This window comes from Pelecanus crispus, chromosome 1 (assembly GCF_030463565.1).
Source record: "Pelecanus crispus isolate bPelCri1 chromosome 1, bPelCri1.pri, whole genome shotgun sequence".
Taxonomy (NCBI): domain Eukaryota; kingdom Metazoa; phylum Chordata; class Aves; order Pelecaniformes; family Pelecanidae; genus Pelecanus; species Pelecanus crispus.
In genome coordinates, this window is record NC_134643.1 from 73,646,294 (window position 1) to 73,661,052 (window position 14,759).

The window sequence follows — 14,759 nt, forward strand, 5'->3', positions numbered from 1 at the left end:
ACTGGATCAAGTGATTTGTCTGGATGCAAATTGCATTGTCTTGTTCATAAAGATCTTTCAGAGAAGGTTAGCAAATAATGGCAACTAGTCCCTCGGCTCCCGTAGAAATGTTGTGTTCCTTAAGTGTAATCAGCATACTTTATAAGAAGTCTGTAACAACTTTTTGTTGTCTAAGGGAGCGTGTTAGACATCTGTTCTATGTTATTAAAAAAGAATCAGAAAAACAAAAGCAAATGTATCACATGGCCTTTTAAAACAAAATTTCACTTTAAGCAGAGGTATTTTCTGTTCAAGGGTAATGCTTTGAAAAATGAGTCTATAAAAGCAGCTCTGTTATATGAGCAGCAGCAGGTGAAACTGACTGCAGGTTTCTTATATGAGAGGTGTGAAGAGCCAAAAGTGGACAGGTGCTGCAAGCTACTGAACAGCTGCTGCTCTTCCATCCTGGAGACTTACTTGGTTAGAAAGATTCAGAGATAATGTTGTACCACGCTTCACTCAGTCTACTCAAGAAATGTAAACTCTCCTCTTCTTGTTCTAGAATAGAAAGAAAGAAGAGAAGAAAGATCAGCAGACGAGGCAGAGTTCTGCCAGCCCTGTTGCGCCTCTCTCTTTCTGCTGGCTTTGTACTTGGTCAAAGAAAGGGAGAGTGAAAAGCAGTTCGGTCTTGGTCCTTCCAGTCAAGTGGATGACCTCGCACTGTGTTTCTGTAAAGCTATGGAAAATGCCCAGTACTACAGTTATTTGGGAGAATTTCTATGTCCCTTCGGTCTTCGCTGTACACTAACTCTTCTGACTTTGCTCCTCATTCTCCCATGCAGAAATTTTGGTGTTCTCCACATGTTAGGCATTTTGTGCTTCTCAGTTGTTCATTTGTTTTTACATCTGTTGCTTTGCTGATTGTCATGCCCCAATAGGTCTACACAGAACAGTGCTGTTGTTTTCTGTGTTTTCCTTTTTGACTTGTAGTACATAAATCACACCTTCCTAGAATTTGGGATTAGTTTAAAAAGCAAGGTATTATCTTGTATGTATTTTTTAAAGGAAGTTGACAGAGATAGCCTGTATGTTTCTCTTGAATAACAAAGGACCATGAGAACAGAGCCACTTTAAGGCATTCCAGCAAGGTTAATGAAATTAAATTTTGCTGTCCAGTGAAGGCTTATCTCACTGAGCATGTGAAGGAGGCTGGGAACAGAGATTACATCGCAACAAGTGCAAGTGTTCCTTTCTGTTCTCTGAAGCAATAGCTGCCATCCTATAGACACTTTTCTGGGAGCTTCAGCAAGTTCAGTCATCCATTCTAGGCACTGGCAAAGAGATCAGAAAAGCCACAGTCATATTTGCCGGCTTGGCACTCTGCTGCTTTAGAGTTTGGCTGTGTCTAAAGAGGCCATGCCTGAGCAGACCAGCTAGCAAGTGAAAAAGATGAGTTCTGCAGACTTGGCTGTACTCTGCAGAAGAGTAAGGGGAGTTGTGGGCGTAGGGGATAGGGACGACGGGTACTTGTTAGAATCTGGAATTCATTGGAGTTCACAGTGTTTGTGCAGTACTTGCTATGTTGATATCTCTATCAAAGGAATTATTCCCATTATCACTGGCAGGGAAGTAAAAACCTTGTCCAATGTAACCTTGGGGTGATAAAAGAAAAAACTAAGAAAGGTTTTACTTGCAACTGAGTAATTAATAGCAGCAGTTGCCCACTCATCCTCATGGCCCATTACAGGCTCAATGGAGGTATTAATCTTCAGCTGCACATTTTTGTCATCTCTCTCATCCTTGCGCCTGTGAGTAACTTGCAGTGGGATTTAAGAAGCTGAAAAGCCCAAATGCAACCCCACTGGCAAACCACCCCTGTTACTCACTCTCCTGTTTAAGAATGCAAACAGTAAAATGTTTTCTTCAAGGAGTCAAAAACTAAATCTGTCATATGCTTCAGGTGTGTGCCATAGCTCCATGGCACAATAGAGCACAAAGGACAGCTTAGGTGTGTTGCAGGATGTCTAATGAAAATCAAGATGGATGGCAACCTCAGACAAGGAAACTGTGCAGTGGTAGAGAAGTGTCTGTGCTAATCTTTGATACAAAGGACTATGGAGAATCATTTTAAAACAATTATTGCTATAATGAGCAGCAGTCTTGTACTAATGATCTCTTCTTCTGTGACTCGTCCTGCCTCCAGCTTAGTGAAACAGAAAACAAGCATAAAATACACCTTCACAACAAAGCATATTGATTTCCTTGGTCAAGTTTACTAAAGATTGACCAACGACAGTACCTCAGCACTCATCTTAAAACGTTAAGGCACCTCATTTTCATAGCGTGTCTCTGAATTCAAAAAACCTTAAGCAAAGAGTACACAGTGTGTGTGTTGGTAGGCACAGCTTTTGTGTAATAAATACCAGACTGCTTGGAAACAAATTAACTAGGGTCACTACTCTGATTTTGACACCACATGTAAATAACCCAGTCAAACTGTAGCTCACTCTTTCATAGCCGGTGCGGGCTAAAACCTGCAATAAGATACTGGAAACCCTGGCCTTTTCTTGTGTTTCTCTTGGTACAATGTGGTGTAACAGGCTACCTGCAAGCTAATCTGTCCTGTCAAGCATTACTCTCTGGTTCACCCTGCTCCCTTTTCTGAAGGAGACAAGGAACAGATGTTCAAGCAGCAGAATCGTCTGAGCAGCCTCGCTCTTTCACTTGTCTGCCAAATCCAACTCGGAGAGCAGACTGTGTCTGCTGCAAGGCCTTGAGAGCACGGCTTCCCTCTCTCCCCACACCACAGCAGGAGAATGAGGCCAGCTCACCTGTTTTTGGTACCAAGATCCATTCAGTCTCATTCCTTTTCTTCCTTTTTTCTCCCTCCCCTTTTTTTTTAACTTTGCTTTTCTCTATAGCGGCTGGTTTTAGGCCTGTTCTTCCTTCTCTGACACTGCGGCCAACTCAGCCTGATTCGACCCCACCTTCCCTTCTGCCCTGTGGCAAAAATCTCTCCAGCACTCTTGTGTTTCTGTATCTGGAAAAAATCTACATACGCTTCTGCAGCCACAAGTGCCAGAAAATGGGGTTGGAGCCACCTTGCAGGCATGGAGTGGGTGCATGCAGAAAGTAAGAGAAGCAGCTGCTTGCAGAAGGAACTCAGGGGCATCTTTCAGGGCACCCCAGAATCTGACCTGGACCCTCTGCTGCTAAGCAGTCTCGTTTGCTTCTTTACTAAATTTCAGGTCAGCATCCTTCTGTTTCCAGCCCCGTTGCGCAATTTCCCAGAAAGTGACCTTGGGACAGTGTATCTGAATTACCCTGGCTTTCCTGAGAACGAGGGCATTTGTCCCAAATCAGAGAACCCTGAAGAGTAAGGAAGTCTCCCTGTTGTTAAGAGCAAGATCCTCTGTATAGGTCTGGCAAAAAGCCAGGCTTTTATATTGAGTTCTGTCTTGCAGAACCCTGTGAAAATTGTCAGGGGAAAAAAAAAAAAAAAAAAAACCTTCACATATTTCTTTACTGGCAGCCTTGAGTTTTAAATCATTCCAATTTTGTCTTCCTCTGTCACAGCTAGGCATCTTGTCCTAACTTGAAAATTTCATTAGTGTCTTGAGCATTTCTCCATCCTGCCACCTCAGAAGCTGCAGACTTTCCTATCTCTGCTGAGTTCTTGCAACAGCAGGGTGAAGATGTGTGGGCCAGGAAGCTGGGAAGACAGAAGTACAACTGCATATTTGTTCAGTTGTTGAATAAACATTTCAGCAAAGCCTACAATGAGTCATCACATTAAAAGCCGTCCTTTGTATCCTCCTTGGGACTGCTTTTATAAAATGAATATAAAAGTCAGACCCAGTTAATCCAAATCATTTTGCAAATTACAGGCCGTTAAAAGCATACCTACCCCAGTGGGCAGGCAGAAGGAAGTTGTGCTGCCTGTACCGCAGTCGCCAGACACATTTGGCGTGCGGAGCCTGGAGACCCTCATGGGGCTGCTGAGGAAGCACATGCACTGTCAAAAGCTGCCATGTGGGTTCAGACTGTGGAGTGTGTGCGGGGCTGCAGCTGGCATGGAAATGGATTTTACCAGTGAGATCATTGTGACTGCCTCAACTTTCCCCATGGACTGGGCTTAAGAAACACATGTGAGAGGATTCAGACTCTATACGTCCTCTGCCCTCACGTACACCTTATGCATAAGCTATCTGAATCTGGCCCATAATCCTTTCTCAGGTCAAAAAGAAATCTTTATATCGTGTGTGTACATAAGCTTATTTTCTGTGAACACTCAGCTATAAGAATAATCAAAAAATGGATCTTCTAAGTTGATCTGCCTTATGCAGGGAGTAGCTCTGTTTAAAATAGGAAAACATTTTGGTTTTGCAATTTTGCTTCCTGTATGTGAAATCCAAAGCCTTTCATTTTAGGGAAATAAAAGTTGTTTTAATGTTCTGTATATCTGAAAGGATTAAAGGGACTTCTCAAACGTGAAAAGGTAGCCTTTCTGGATTCCCTAAATATGTACCATTAAAAATGGAGTAGGTGAATTAATATGATTTAGATGCTCAGGAGCCGATTCCAATGCAAGCCTAAATGCAGACAGAAGATTCTGCACCAACATAACCTGGCCAGTTCAACATAGATGAACAGTGACGCCATCTTTTCTTAGGTGCTCTTGCACTTGTCTTTGCAGGGCAGAAGTTAATAAGCTCTTTCTGCCTGTGCTTCAAGAGAAATGCAAGCTGTTTAGCTGGACTGAGACTGAGCTGGGCTCTACTTTGGTAGACTAAAATTCCTGCCCATGTGACAGTTTGGACTGTGCTAGTAATGCTTTTGTTTAAAAAATAATCACCAAGCCTGTGCCTGACTTGCTATTGAAGTAGACAGAGTATGTTTTTGTTTTAAATCACCATGTTTGCCTACAACTGAGCTAAAAGGCCACTGCAGAGTGTGGTTCAGTACCCTAAACATAGGCTGTTTAACACAGCATAGGGCATCTGGGACATCTTCATGGGAGTGACACACATGGCATATGGCCTCTAATGGACCCATGCCCTTCTGAGGCTGCTGGAGGCCAAATAAGATTTCCTAGGATATCTAAAATGGTACGAGGTATCTACATTTAAGCAAATGAATCCCATCCTGTGGAATCTTGGACTTACTCAGCTTGGAATCTGGAAGAATTAGTTTATCCGCTGCCATGTATGTATGTGCTCTCAGCCTTCTTCAGTTTGTGGAGGGTTCAGGGTAAGTATACAGCTGTCTCTATGTGCTGGGGTTTCCTTCCACCAGGCACTGCAATGACAATTTGTATTTCTTTCCAATCTAAAAAGTAATTATTTGGTTTTATTACTCTACAGAAAGAAATGTCATTTCAATCTCCTCCAGAGAGTGCTGATGATAAACTTCTCATATCTCTTCCCTTTCATGTCTAGGCATTTCTGATAGAAACACCACACATTCTTTTAAGATTTTCAGTACTTATAAACCCTTAGATGTTCAGAGGTTTTGTGTAACTGGAAAGGCTTTTCAGAAACCAGTAGGTGATATTATTCTGCATTGAATTATATGGGAAAAGAGGACCTGGAAGGTTCGTTGCCTTATGAAAGATGACAAGAATCCCTCATCACCGAAAGATGCATGAGCTGCTGTAGCAATATTGTAATGCCTTATGTATGATTTGAAGGAGTTGAAGTGTCTATAGGAATTATGACTTTTTTACCTTTAAATATCAGTACTTGATATATATCTTGTTCTTGCTTTTTGTTATGTGATATATTCATATGTCATGTTCCTTGAAAGTCAACAGCTGCTCTGATTTCTGTCCCGCAAAAAATAGCATTATTTGTTAGGTTTGAGTAACCTCATCAGGTAGGGGAAAATGCATTAAGATTCAGACATTTATAAGGAATTTAAGGTTTGAGATTTTCTTAAGGATGAAGTTGTGGTGAGGAAAGTTTGGACAAAAGCAAAGAGCAGTTCAGTCCTTCAGGCAAAAGGAAATCCCAGGCAATGGGTAGGATGTTACTAGCAATATAAAGCTGGTAATTCCATCTACACTTATAAAAATAAATCAACTGTGTACAAAACCTCTGGCCCACATAAGGAAAAAGTTTCCCAGTGATCAATTCAATTAACTTAACAACCCCCCCCCCTCCCCCCAAATCCAAAACTGCACAGCTTTCCTGGCCCAAATGAATGTGTAATTAGAGAAGACTGCATGGTAAACATTTAAAAAAAAAAAAAGTATGTTTTTTGTTTTATTTCTGACTTTTATGTTGGTAATAACTGCCGTTCCAAAGCTTTTACAAACTTCAGTAGAACTAACAGCTGAGTTTTTGCACTAGACCAATGCTTACCAGTCAAGAAAGGAATAAAGTGGGCTCATTTCACTCTTTTTAGCAGTATAGCCAATTTCAGAAATGTCTCCTCAACTTAAAATAGTGAAAGTTTCTAGAACTGATGATACATCTGAGACTAAAATGGTCTTTAAATGCATCTCCTAGCTGAATGATGTGCTTGATTGTGTAAGTGTACTGGCAGGAGAAAAAAAAGAATAGATTTAGGGATATATAAGACTGGACTTCAAAAAATACAACTTAATTCCCCTTTGTAAACTTTTCTTGCAGAAATAAGAAGCAATACAGACACTGCACTATGTATGACAATAAGAAATGGCAGGTTCCTATTGATTCAACACACCGGGAATCTCATTAGTTATCAAATGGGACTTGAGTACTGCCAACAAATAAACAACATTGTTTTTCATTCTCTGCTACCCAAAGTCACCAAATACAGATCAGTCTGGAGTGCATTCATTGTTCCTGCTAGAGGTGATATAAAATAAAAGTCAGTTTTAGATACACAGGTGGTTTTTCCCCTCTTTCCTTCAGGCTGTTGAAGAATGCACAGAATGAAGTTCATTTCAAAATCTGGTATCAGAAACTACTGGCTGCTCTCCAATTCTGTGCTGGAAAAACCCTGAACAATGAGTTTTCTAAGGAGGGGAAACTTATCAGAATTCTGGAAGACATTGCAAAAAAAGTAAAAGCTGCCAGTGACCCAAAAAGAAAGGTTTGTTAAAAAATACCTCCCCTTCCATCTAAGTTTCTTCAGGTAATTTTATTTTTTCTAAGGGGACATGTCTTTCTTATAATGCCCTTTACATAAATAAACCCAAGATTTGACTAAAATATGTAAAATTTTGTGCTGCTCTGAAAACAAGTAACACATGTATTTAATGGGACAACTCTCATCACTATTACTCCTGAGGTCAGCAGATCTTTTAAACCATTTAAATTCCTTCATCAGTGGTTTCTCAACCAGACTTGAAGGTGTTCAGAAATAATGGCAACAAAGCTGATTACCATTTTACTGAAAGGAACACTCAGCACCTCATCACAAAATATTTGACTCCTCTAGAGCTGCAGTGTTTCTTGAAAACTTTGTTAAGCATTGTCCTTGACAGGCTGAACATCCCCATTGCTTAGCAAAGCCAGCCGGAGTGGGCCATACTTAACATCTCAAATATAGCATTCAGCAATTAATACTGTACGTATATCTGCAGAGATGCATTCCTGGGAGTAGAAGGCTTGCAGGCATCTTCTCCAGTGGGTGCAGCTTTTATATTGTGTAGGTACATTTCCAATTCAAAACTGTTAATTCTCCAAGACAGTTGTTACTTAGCTGATATGTAAAACTGCTTCTTGCTGAGACCTCAGCAAGGGCAGACCAGAAAGACAAATAAAAATATACCTGCCACTGCTGGTTATCATGAAAGTTATCATGACTTCTTTTTGCCTTCTTAAGGATTCAAAGATTTTCAAAGGATTTTTCAGAAAACTCTCAGTGTTGCTACTGAGAGCAGGAAAACAAACATGGAAGTAAAAAGACAAAAATATTTGCAAAGAGAAAAATCCATGTGAAAAAAAAAGAAATACTAGTGATACATTATACATTACTGATGCATAATTCAGATTTAGAGATTAATCTCAAGGCTGCAGTTACTGTGATACTGAGCAGCTCCCAAACCTTGCCGTTAACACACCTACACTTAAGTGAAGGAAATCACAGCGTTGAGGCAACAAGCAACAAATTGTGAAGTTGTCTAGCAAGGCAAAAAAGACATGAGATGCAGCAAAGCAGCTGCAAGGCTAATCAGCCCCTAATGAAGGGTATTGAATCTGAACCTGCATGACAGTATGAACGGGTGGTGCATCTAGGCAGAAAAAGCATGAATGTGGAGTAAAATCGCAGTTCTTATTTTTAATAACTGCACCTCAGTGTGACCTCATTAGCTGGTATAAGGTTACATGGATGCTACTAGCTCCAGAAATTGTACTGCTTGTTTAAAATACAGAAAGACGGTCAATGGCTTAAAAGCTGCTATTCTGTTCTTTCTTGTTGCCATAATGATTCACCTGTTGCAGGAGGTGTTAAAGGGGGAACTCAACAGACTGCAGCAGTTCTTCCAGGAGGTAAAGGTTTGTCGGCTTCCCCTGAATCCTGCGCTTGTTGTCCAAGGCATAGAGGCAGATGTAAGTCTAGCTCATGCAATGGTTTATGGGTTTTGGGGGGGTTTGGGTTTTTTTTTTTTTATTTTTAGTATAAAGGGGGAGAGGGAGTGAATGGCTGCATTGACTGGGGAAATAATCTTACTGGTATTAAGTGTGACTCATCTGGTAAACTGACATCTAGCCTAATCCGCTTTAAACTGGGAGGCTTTGTTGGAGGCAGAGGTGAAAGGGACTGGTGGGGTGGGTGTTGCATGCATGTCTCACCTTGCACAGCAGCGGCAGCAGAGATTTCAAACTCTGAGCAGCCTGCTCCCAGCTCAGCTGCCCTGCCGTGGCGTTGGGGTCGGTAAGGGCACCCGGCTCCCCTGGAGCTGAGACCTCATTACCATCCTGCCCGGGTAGCTCTTGGTGGCAGTTTTTTTCTCATCTAAGACTCTCCCCTGTCACATATGGGAGCAGCTAAAGGTCTAGAGCGAGTTCTACTTTCACTGAGGTGAGACTAGGCACATGACTGAGAACTGCTAAAATGTTAAATATTCACAGTAACTTACCTGTGTCTGTGACCCCTATTAAAAATGACTTAAGAATAAAGGAAACGATAATGCTTTTATTGTTACTTGACTTGACTTTGACTACAGTACTAAGACTCAGTTATTCATTGTTTAGAAATGTTTTCATAAACATTATGCCAAGAATAAGCCATTCCATCTCTGGAGAAGGAAAAGGTACCCAGCGGCAAGAGAAAACAAACCTGAACACCCATATATATTACCAGTTATGGCTGCCTAATTACAGCAATTTGTGCTCGATTTTTGTTCTCTGGTTCATTATCCACAGTGGACCTGATTCTAAGAGGTGTGCTGATCCCTTCAATTGCCTTTGACCTCTGATTCTCCAAGTAATTGCTATTCAGCCTTGATCTCGCTGAGAACAGAGGTCTTCCAGCACCCTGCAGGCTTGGGCCAATTGTGTATGATATAAGTCAGAAGAATTTGAAGCCTGCTGCTTCTCACTGGTTTCAGGCTTTTTGGAAATAATGACTAATGGGAAGGTATCGCACCATACAGTCACGCTATTTATACTGCACCAGCTTGGCTGGGCAGATACAAAATGTTTAAATATAAGTATCTGAAGAGAGATTTTTCCTTTTCATTTTTCTTATATCATTATAGGCCATTATCTTGCTATAAATATATGCAGCTTCTTGATTGAACTGTATGTCAGTATAATCATGCAAATTAGAATTTTTAAGTGCTTATAATTACCTAAATTTAATTCATTTTGGTATCATCTATTGATTTTTCTAGTACCAAGCACTGCTCCCAGCTCTATCACTAATGCATTATCTCACAGTAACCTTTCAAGCACTTATTGAGACATTTCAATTGGCAAAATTCCATAGGGGGTCAGGATTTCATCATCAATAATAGGTATTGCACATTGCAGAGGTATGATGTGGCTAAGACAATATTTGAATGCTTGCACCATACTTTGAGATGTGTAGATGAAAAACAAGACACAGCTGTGTCTAGTAGCGTTTTTGTTCAAATTAGCCTCCATTGCACTCCACCCAGTAAGGACAGTAGTAGCTCCTGTGGGATGCTCATTATTTCTAGAAACCAGGCCATTAATTTACCATTGTCTTTGGTTGGGTTTTTTGGTGGGTGTCCCCCATCCCCCGCCTTTTTTTTTTTTTAATGATGATAATAATACCACCCTAACTCACACAGGATTTGCAGTGCTTGGCTCATTAATTCTTTTTGAAGCCCTTTGAGGTCTTCAGGTGGAAGGAGCTGTAGGGCATGAGAAGTCAGAGTTTATGTTTAATTAAGATAAATTCCACATAAAATAGATTGTGATTTTCAGAATTTCCCATATTCTCAGCCAGAGTGAGGTCACCAAAGAAATTAGCAGGTCCTTTGCTTCCATAAAGATTGTATGATTGGGCAATTTTTTTTGCAGAAAATAATAGGATTGAAGGTTTTTCAATGCTTTACGGATTCTCATTAGATCAGTCTTATGTACTTCGTCCACTCAGTCTCAGCCAAAGTTTATCATTAATAGACCTGGGTGAAAAGGAAAAACAGTTAGTACAGAAAATATTATCCATTCATATAATCTAATTATTGAGTGAAACAAATCGTCTGGGAAAAATAATTTCTCTTATTTTCCCGACCCAATCAAACAGTCAATAAAATCAAGAATTATTTATTTTTGTAATCAGTGCTACTGAGCAATATTTAAAGATGGTACCTTTTTTGGAGGTATTGTATTAACCTGATGTTTTGTTTATTTGACACTGTTGTTCTTCTCTCTCATCTTTTTTTTCCCTGAAGTCATGTTCATATTTTACATCCAATGCTTTTCCATTAAAAATCTCCTTCATCAATGCAAATGCTCCAAGTGGAAACATCAATGTTATTTTTAAGGTATGTTCTTCCTCTAATCTTCAGTTCCTTTTGTATGGAAAATGTTGATTTGAAATTCACCTAATTTATGTTTTAAACCTTGAGCCTGAGAATGTTTGATTTGTCTCTGCTGTTCACTTTTCCCAATTATTTTTGACACTGGAACTTTTAATGGAATATGCTGAGGCAATGCACTGAAGTATCAACTTTTTGATCGGTAGAGAATCAAATGACTTCTTGCAATTTTTTTTCTTAATGGAGACAACCAGGCTAAAACATGAAGTTTATATTTCAAACCTAGTTTATTTTTCATGCTGGAGTCAAAGGGCAAATCTCAGAGAAGGGATAGAATGACTGAATCCAGTAGCCTTGTCCATATGTCTCTAACAAATCAAAATACTGGAATGTTAGAGACTGCATTTGCTACACGAACTAATTCTGTCCCTATCAGCCAGCATGGGGGAATGGGCTGAGGAAGAGGGAGGCAGAGGGAACAGCAGAAGAGCTCTGTCTCGTTGGAGTTACTTGGAGGAACTGACTCTGAAAGTAAACTCCGGTTTATTTTTCAGTTGTCACCTTCAAAGCTTCAGAGTTCAGGATAGCGCTGTGTCCATCCGCAAAAGACAATATGTGCAATCGAAAGTTACTTTTAAAAGAGCAAAAGTCTTCCATGACAGTGGATAGAGAACACTGAAGTTCATAAAAGGGCTGATGGATACAAAATGGTCAGTGTTGCCAAAAACTTTATTCCTAGGTCTTTTGCAGTATCATGTTCCAAACCAAGTCTAAAAATTGATAAAAATAAATCTTAAAAAAAAAAAAAAAAAGATTTCTAGGCTGTCTTGAATTAAATTCACCTTTAGAGCAGCTGTGATTCTCAGGAGTAGAAGTATTCTTTCCAGGCATATTAGGGGGAGGCTAGCAATGTTAAGTTTTTCAGAGCATTTAGAAAGCTGTTTCTTATGCTGTTTCATCTGAGAATCAGTGCTAAATAGACAGGTTCCTACTTACTTGAGCAACTTCAGCAAGTGCCTGCCCATGCGTCATTTAAACATTTGTGCTGGTTTTACCTAGACAGTATTTTCCCTGCTCAGTAATGTTCAACAAGCAACCAACTGTCGAGTTGCTGTAGAAGTGTTGTAGCTGACATCACCTTCACCTGTCAGCAAACAATTGTGTTGAAGTACCTTTTACTTGTACTAGAGTTCCATTGTTTGTTCATGGTGGATAATGCATACATAAAATGATAAGCACTGATGTTATACTGTTGTGGTTTAACCCCAGTCAGCAACTAAGCACCACACAGCTGCTCGCTCACCCTCCCATCCCCAGTGGGATAGGGGATAGAATCAGAAAAAAAAGTAAAACCCGTGGATTGAGATAAAGGTAGTTTAATAGGACAGCAGAGGAAGAGAAAGTAATAGTAATAAGAATGATAAAAGAATATACAAAACAAGTGATGCACAGTGCAATTGCTCACCACCCCCTGCCAGATGCTCAGCCAGTCCCCAAGCAGCGATTGCTGCCCCCCGGCCAACCCCCCCCAGTTTATATACTGAGAATGATGTCATATGGTGTGGAATACCCCCGAGGCCAGTTGGGGTCAGCTGTCCTGGCTGTGCTCCCTCCCAGCTGCTTGTGCACCTGCCAGAGCATGGGAAGCTGAAAAGTCCTTGACTAGTGTAAGCAGTACTTAGCAACAACTAAAACATCAGTGTGTTATCAACATTATTCTCATACTAAATCCAAAACTCAGCGCTATGCCCACTACTAGGAAGAAAATTAACTCTATCCCAGCTGAAACCGGGACACTAAATTGTCTACTGACTCTATACATGAGGGAAGAAGGGAAGATGAGTGGAGAGAATAAAATTTTTCTCAGGTTTAGGAACTAAGAAGAATTAATTGGAGTTAAGATTACCTTTAAATGAAAGAAAAATCTATTTTAATTTTTTTTTTAAGAGTAGTTTATGTCTCCTCAAGTACTTATTTCATAGCATTAAAGGTCTGTAGATTGGAATGCTTATATAAAAAGAATGTAATAAAAGAATAAAGCACTAAAAAATATCAGTAAAAGTCGCATGTATTTGAGATGAAGTGGGGAGGAGGAAACAAAAAAAGCAGGGCGCTTTTTTTCACAGGCCATTTACTCAGCCATGGTTGAAGATAAGCTCTTCATTACCTCTTGTGGCTACAATTAAAGCCCCATTTCACTAAGATTGTTGTTTGACTGACTCCATGGGGAGAGCAGTCAACACTGCATCACTGTTTGAAACTGAATATGAACCATGTCATGGATAAAATATAAATTCATTGTAAAATACCCCTTCAGCCTGCTGCAAATACCAAGTTGTGAAGCTTAACAGTAGACAAATGCTGTCATTTGTGAAAAAGGATCTAGCATTAGGTAGACTTTCAAATGTAACTAAATTAGGATCCTACCCCGGATTAAATTTTCAAACCCTAATAATTACATAGGAATAATAAGCAGAAAGGCTGCAGTTAATCAGGGAGCATTTGTTACCATCTCAGTGGCTGCCAAAACTGTTTCTGCCTATGTGTGCCATTTACTCAGTCCTATTCTGACACAGAAAGATAAGTAGCAACTTTGAAGAAAAACAAGAGGGATTTACTGTAAAATGAACATAGCTATTTTGGTGAGGGGAAAAAAATCCAAATGAAATAGGAAGTTATTTCTCTCTGGTATTGAAGGAGAAATCTCGATTTGTTGTGCAATTTTCACAGATAGGTGATGATCTACGTCAAGATATGCTGGTTCTGCAAATTATTCGAGTGATGGACAGCATTTGGCTCCAAGAGGGACTGGATATGCAAATGATCATTTATAGGTGTTTATCTACAGGAAAAGGCCAAGGTCGGTTTTACATTATGGAAGTTACCTGTATTACATTATTCATATCTCATGTAAACAGCAGTATACAAAAATCTTCCCTTTAATTTTTATTTTCATGGGTGTCTTATTTATCTTCCCCCTTAAAGAAAAAAAATGCTCACAATTTCTGTTACTCAGGCCCTAAATTGTATAGTTGCCTACTCCTGAATATTTATTTTATTTATTCATACTGCCTCTCCAGAATAAGTACAATCAAACTCATTGAATTTTGTAGCAGCTTAGGCTAGAATTTTCCAAAGGCCTCAACACCATCAGGTTGCACCAGATTCTTAAAAGTAACTTCACACACCAGAAAGAGAGCTTTGGAGAAGACTGGCTGTAGCTATTAAAATTTTAATCCAGTGTGATCCTGCATAGATGCTTAAATGAACCTAACGCATGTGGCTACAGTAAGTACCTGTAGACAAGTAATGACAGCTTCACAGTGTTGATTTTGAAATATTACTCTTGCAATAAATGCTGCTTAGGGCAGGCCTGACTCATCTGAAAGCTTTATTTCTCTCTTTTATGGTTGTTATAGCAGAGCTGTAGCAGGGATACCAAATGCTTGCTAAAGAAATTTACTGACAGCAGTAAGCTTACTATTTTTGACTGACTCTCCAAATCTTTTACTGAAAATAATCCTTGCACAAATAGAAGACTGATGTGTCCAGATTACCTGCTGTACAAAAACTACCAAAAAAACAGAATTCATTGCTTTCTGAGCGACAAAGAGGAAATGAGAGAGGATGAATGATCTGAAGGAGCTAGGAGAAAGTATAGAAGAGTTCACTCACATGGTGGGTGGTTAAGGTGGTCTCAAAAAGACTCCTCCCTTCTTTGTAGGGGTGGGAGTCAAAGTTTGAAGGCTTCTGCTTTTAAGGCAAGTAATACAAGAATACCATCTCTGAACATAATATTATAGTCTCTTTCACATAGAAACACTTCATTTGATTTTTG

At 39.8% G+C, this 14,759-nt stretch overlaps 1 protein-coding gene across 2 annotated transcripts in view; it reads left to right on the plus strand.

Moving 5' to 3' along the window:
* PIK3C2G (phosphatidylinositol-4-phosphate 3-kinase catalytic subunit type 2 gamma) overlaps window positions 1-14,759 on the plus strand; it is a 205,328-nt gene that overhangs the window by 113,596 nt on the left and 76,973 nt on the right. For both annotated transcript variants that reach the window (XM_075721540.1, XM_075721547.1), the window contains 4 exons: window positions 6,876-7,056; window positions 8,412-8,519; window positions 10,835-10,927; window positions 13,652-13,781. In XM_075721540.1, coding sequence (XP_075577655.1) covers window positions 6,876-7,056; window positions 8,412-8,519; window positions 10,835-10,927; window positions 13,652-13,781 — 512 coding nt within the window. The remainder of the gene's footprint in view (window positions 1-6,875; window positions 7,057-8,411; window positions 8,520-10,834; window positions 10,928-13,651; window positions 13,782-14,759) is intronic.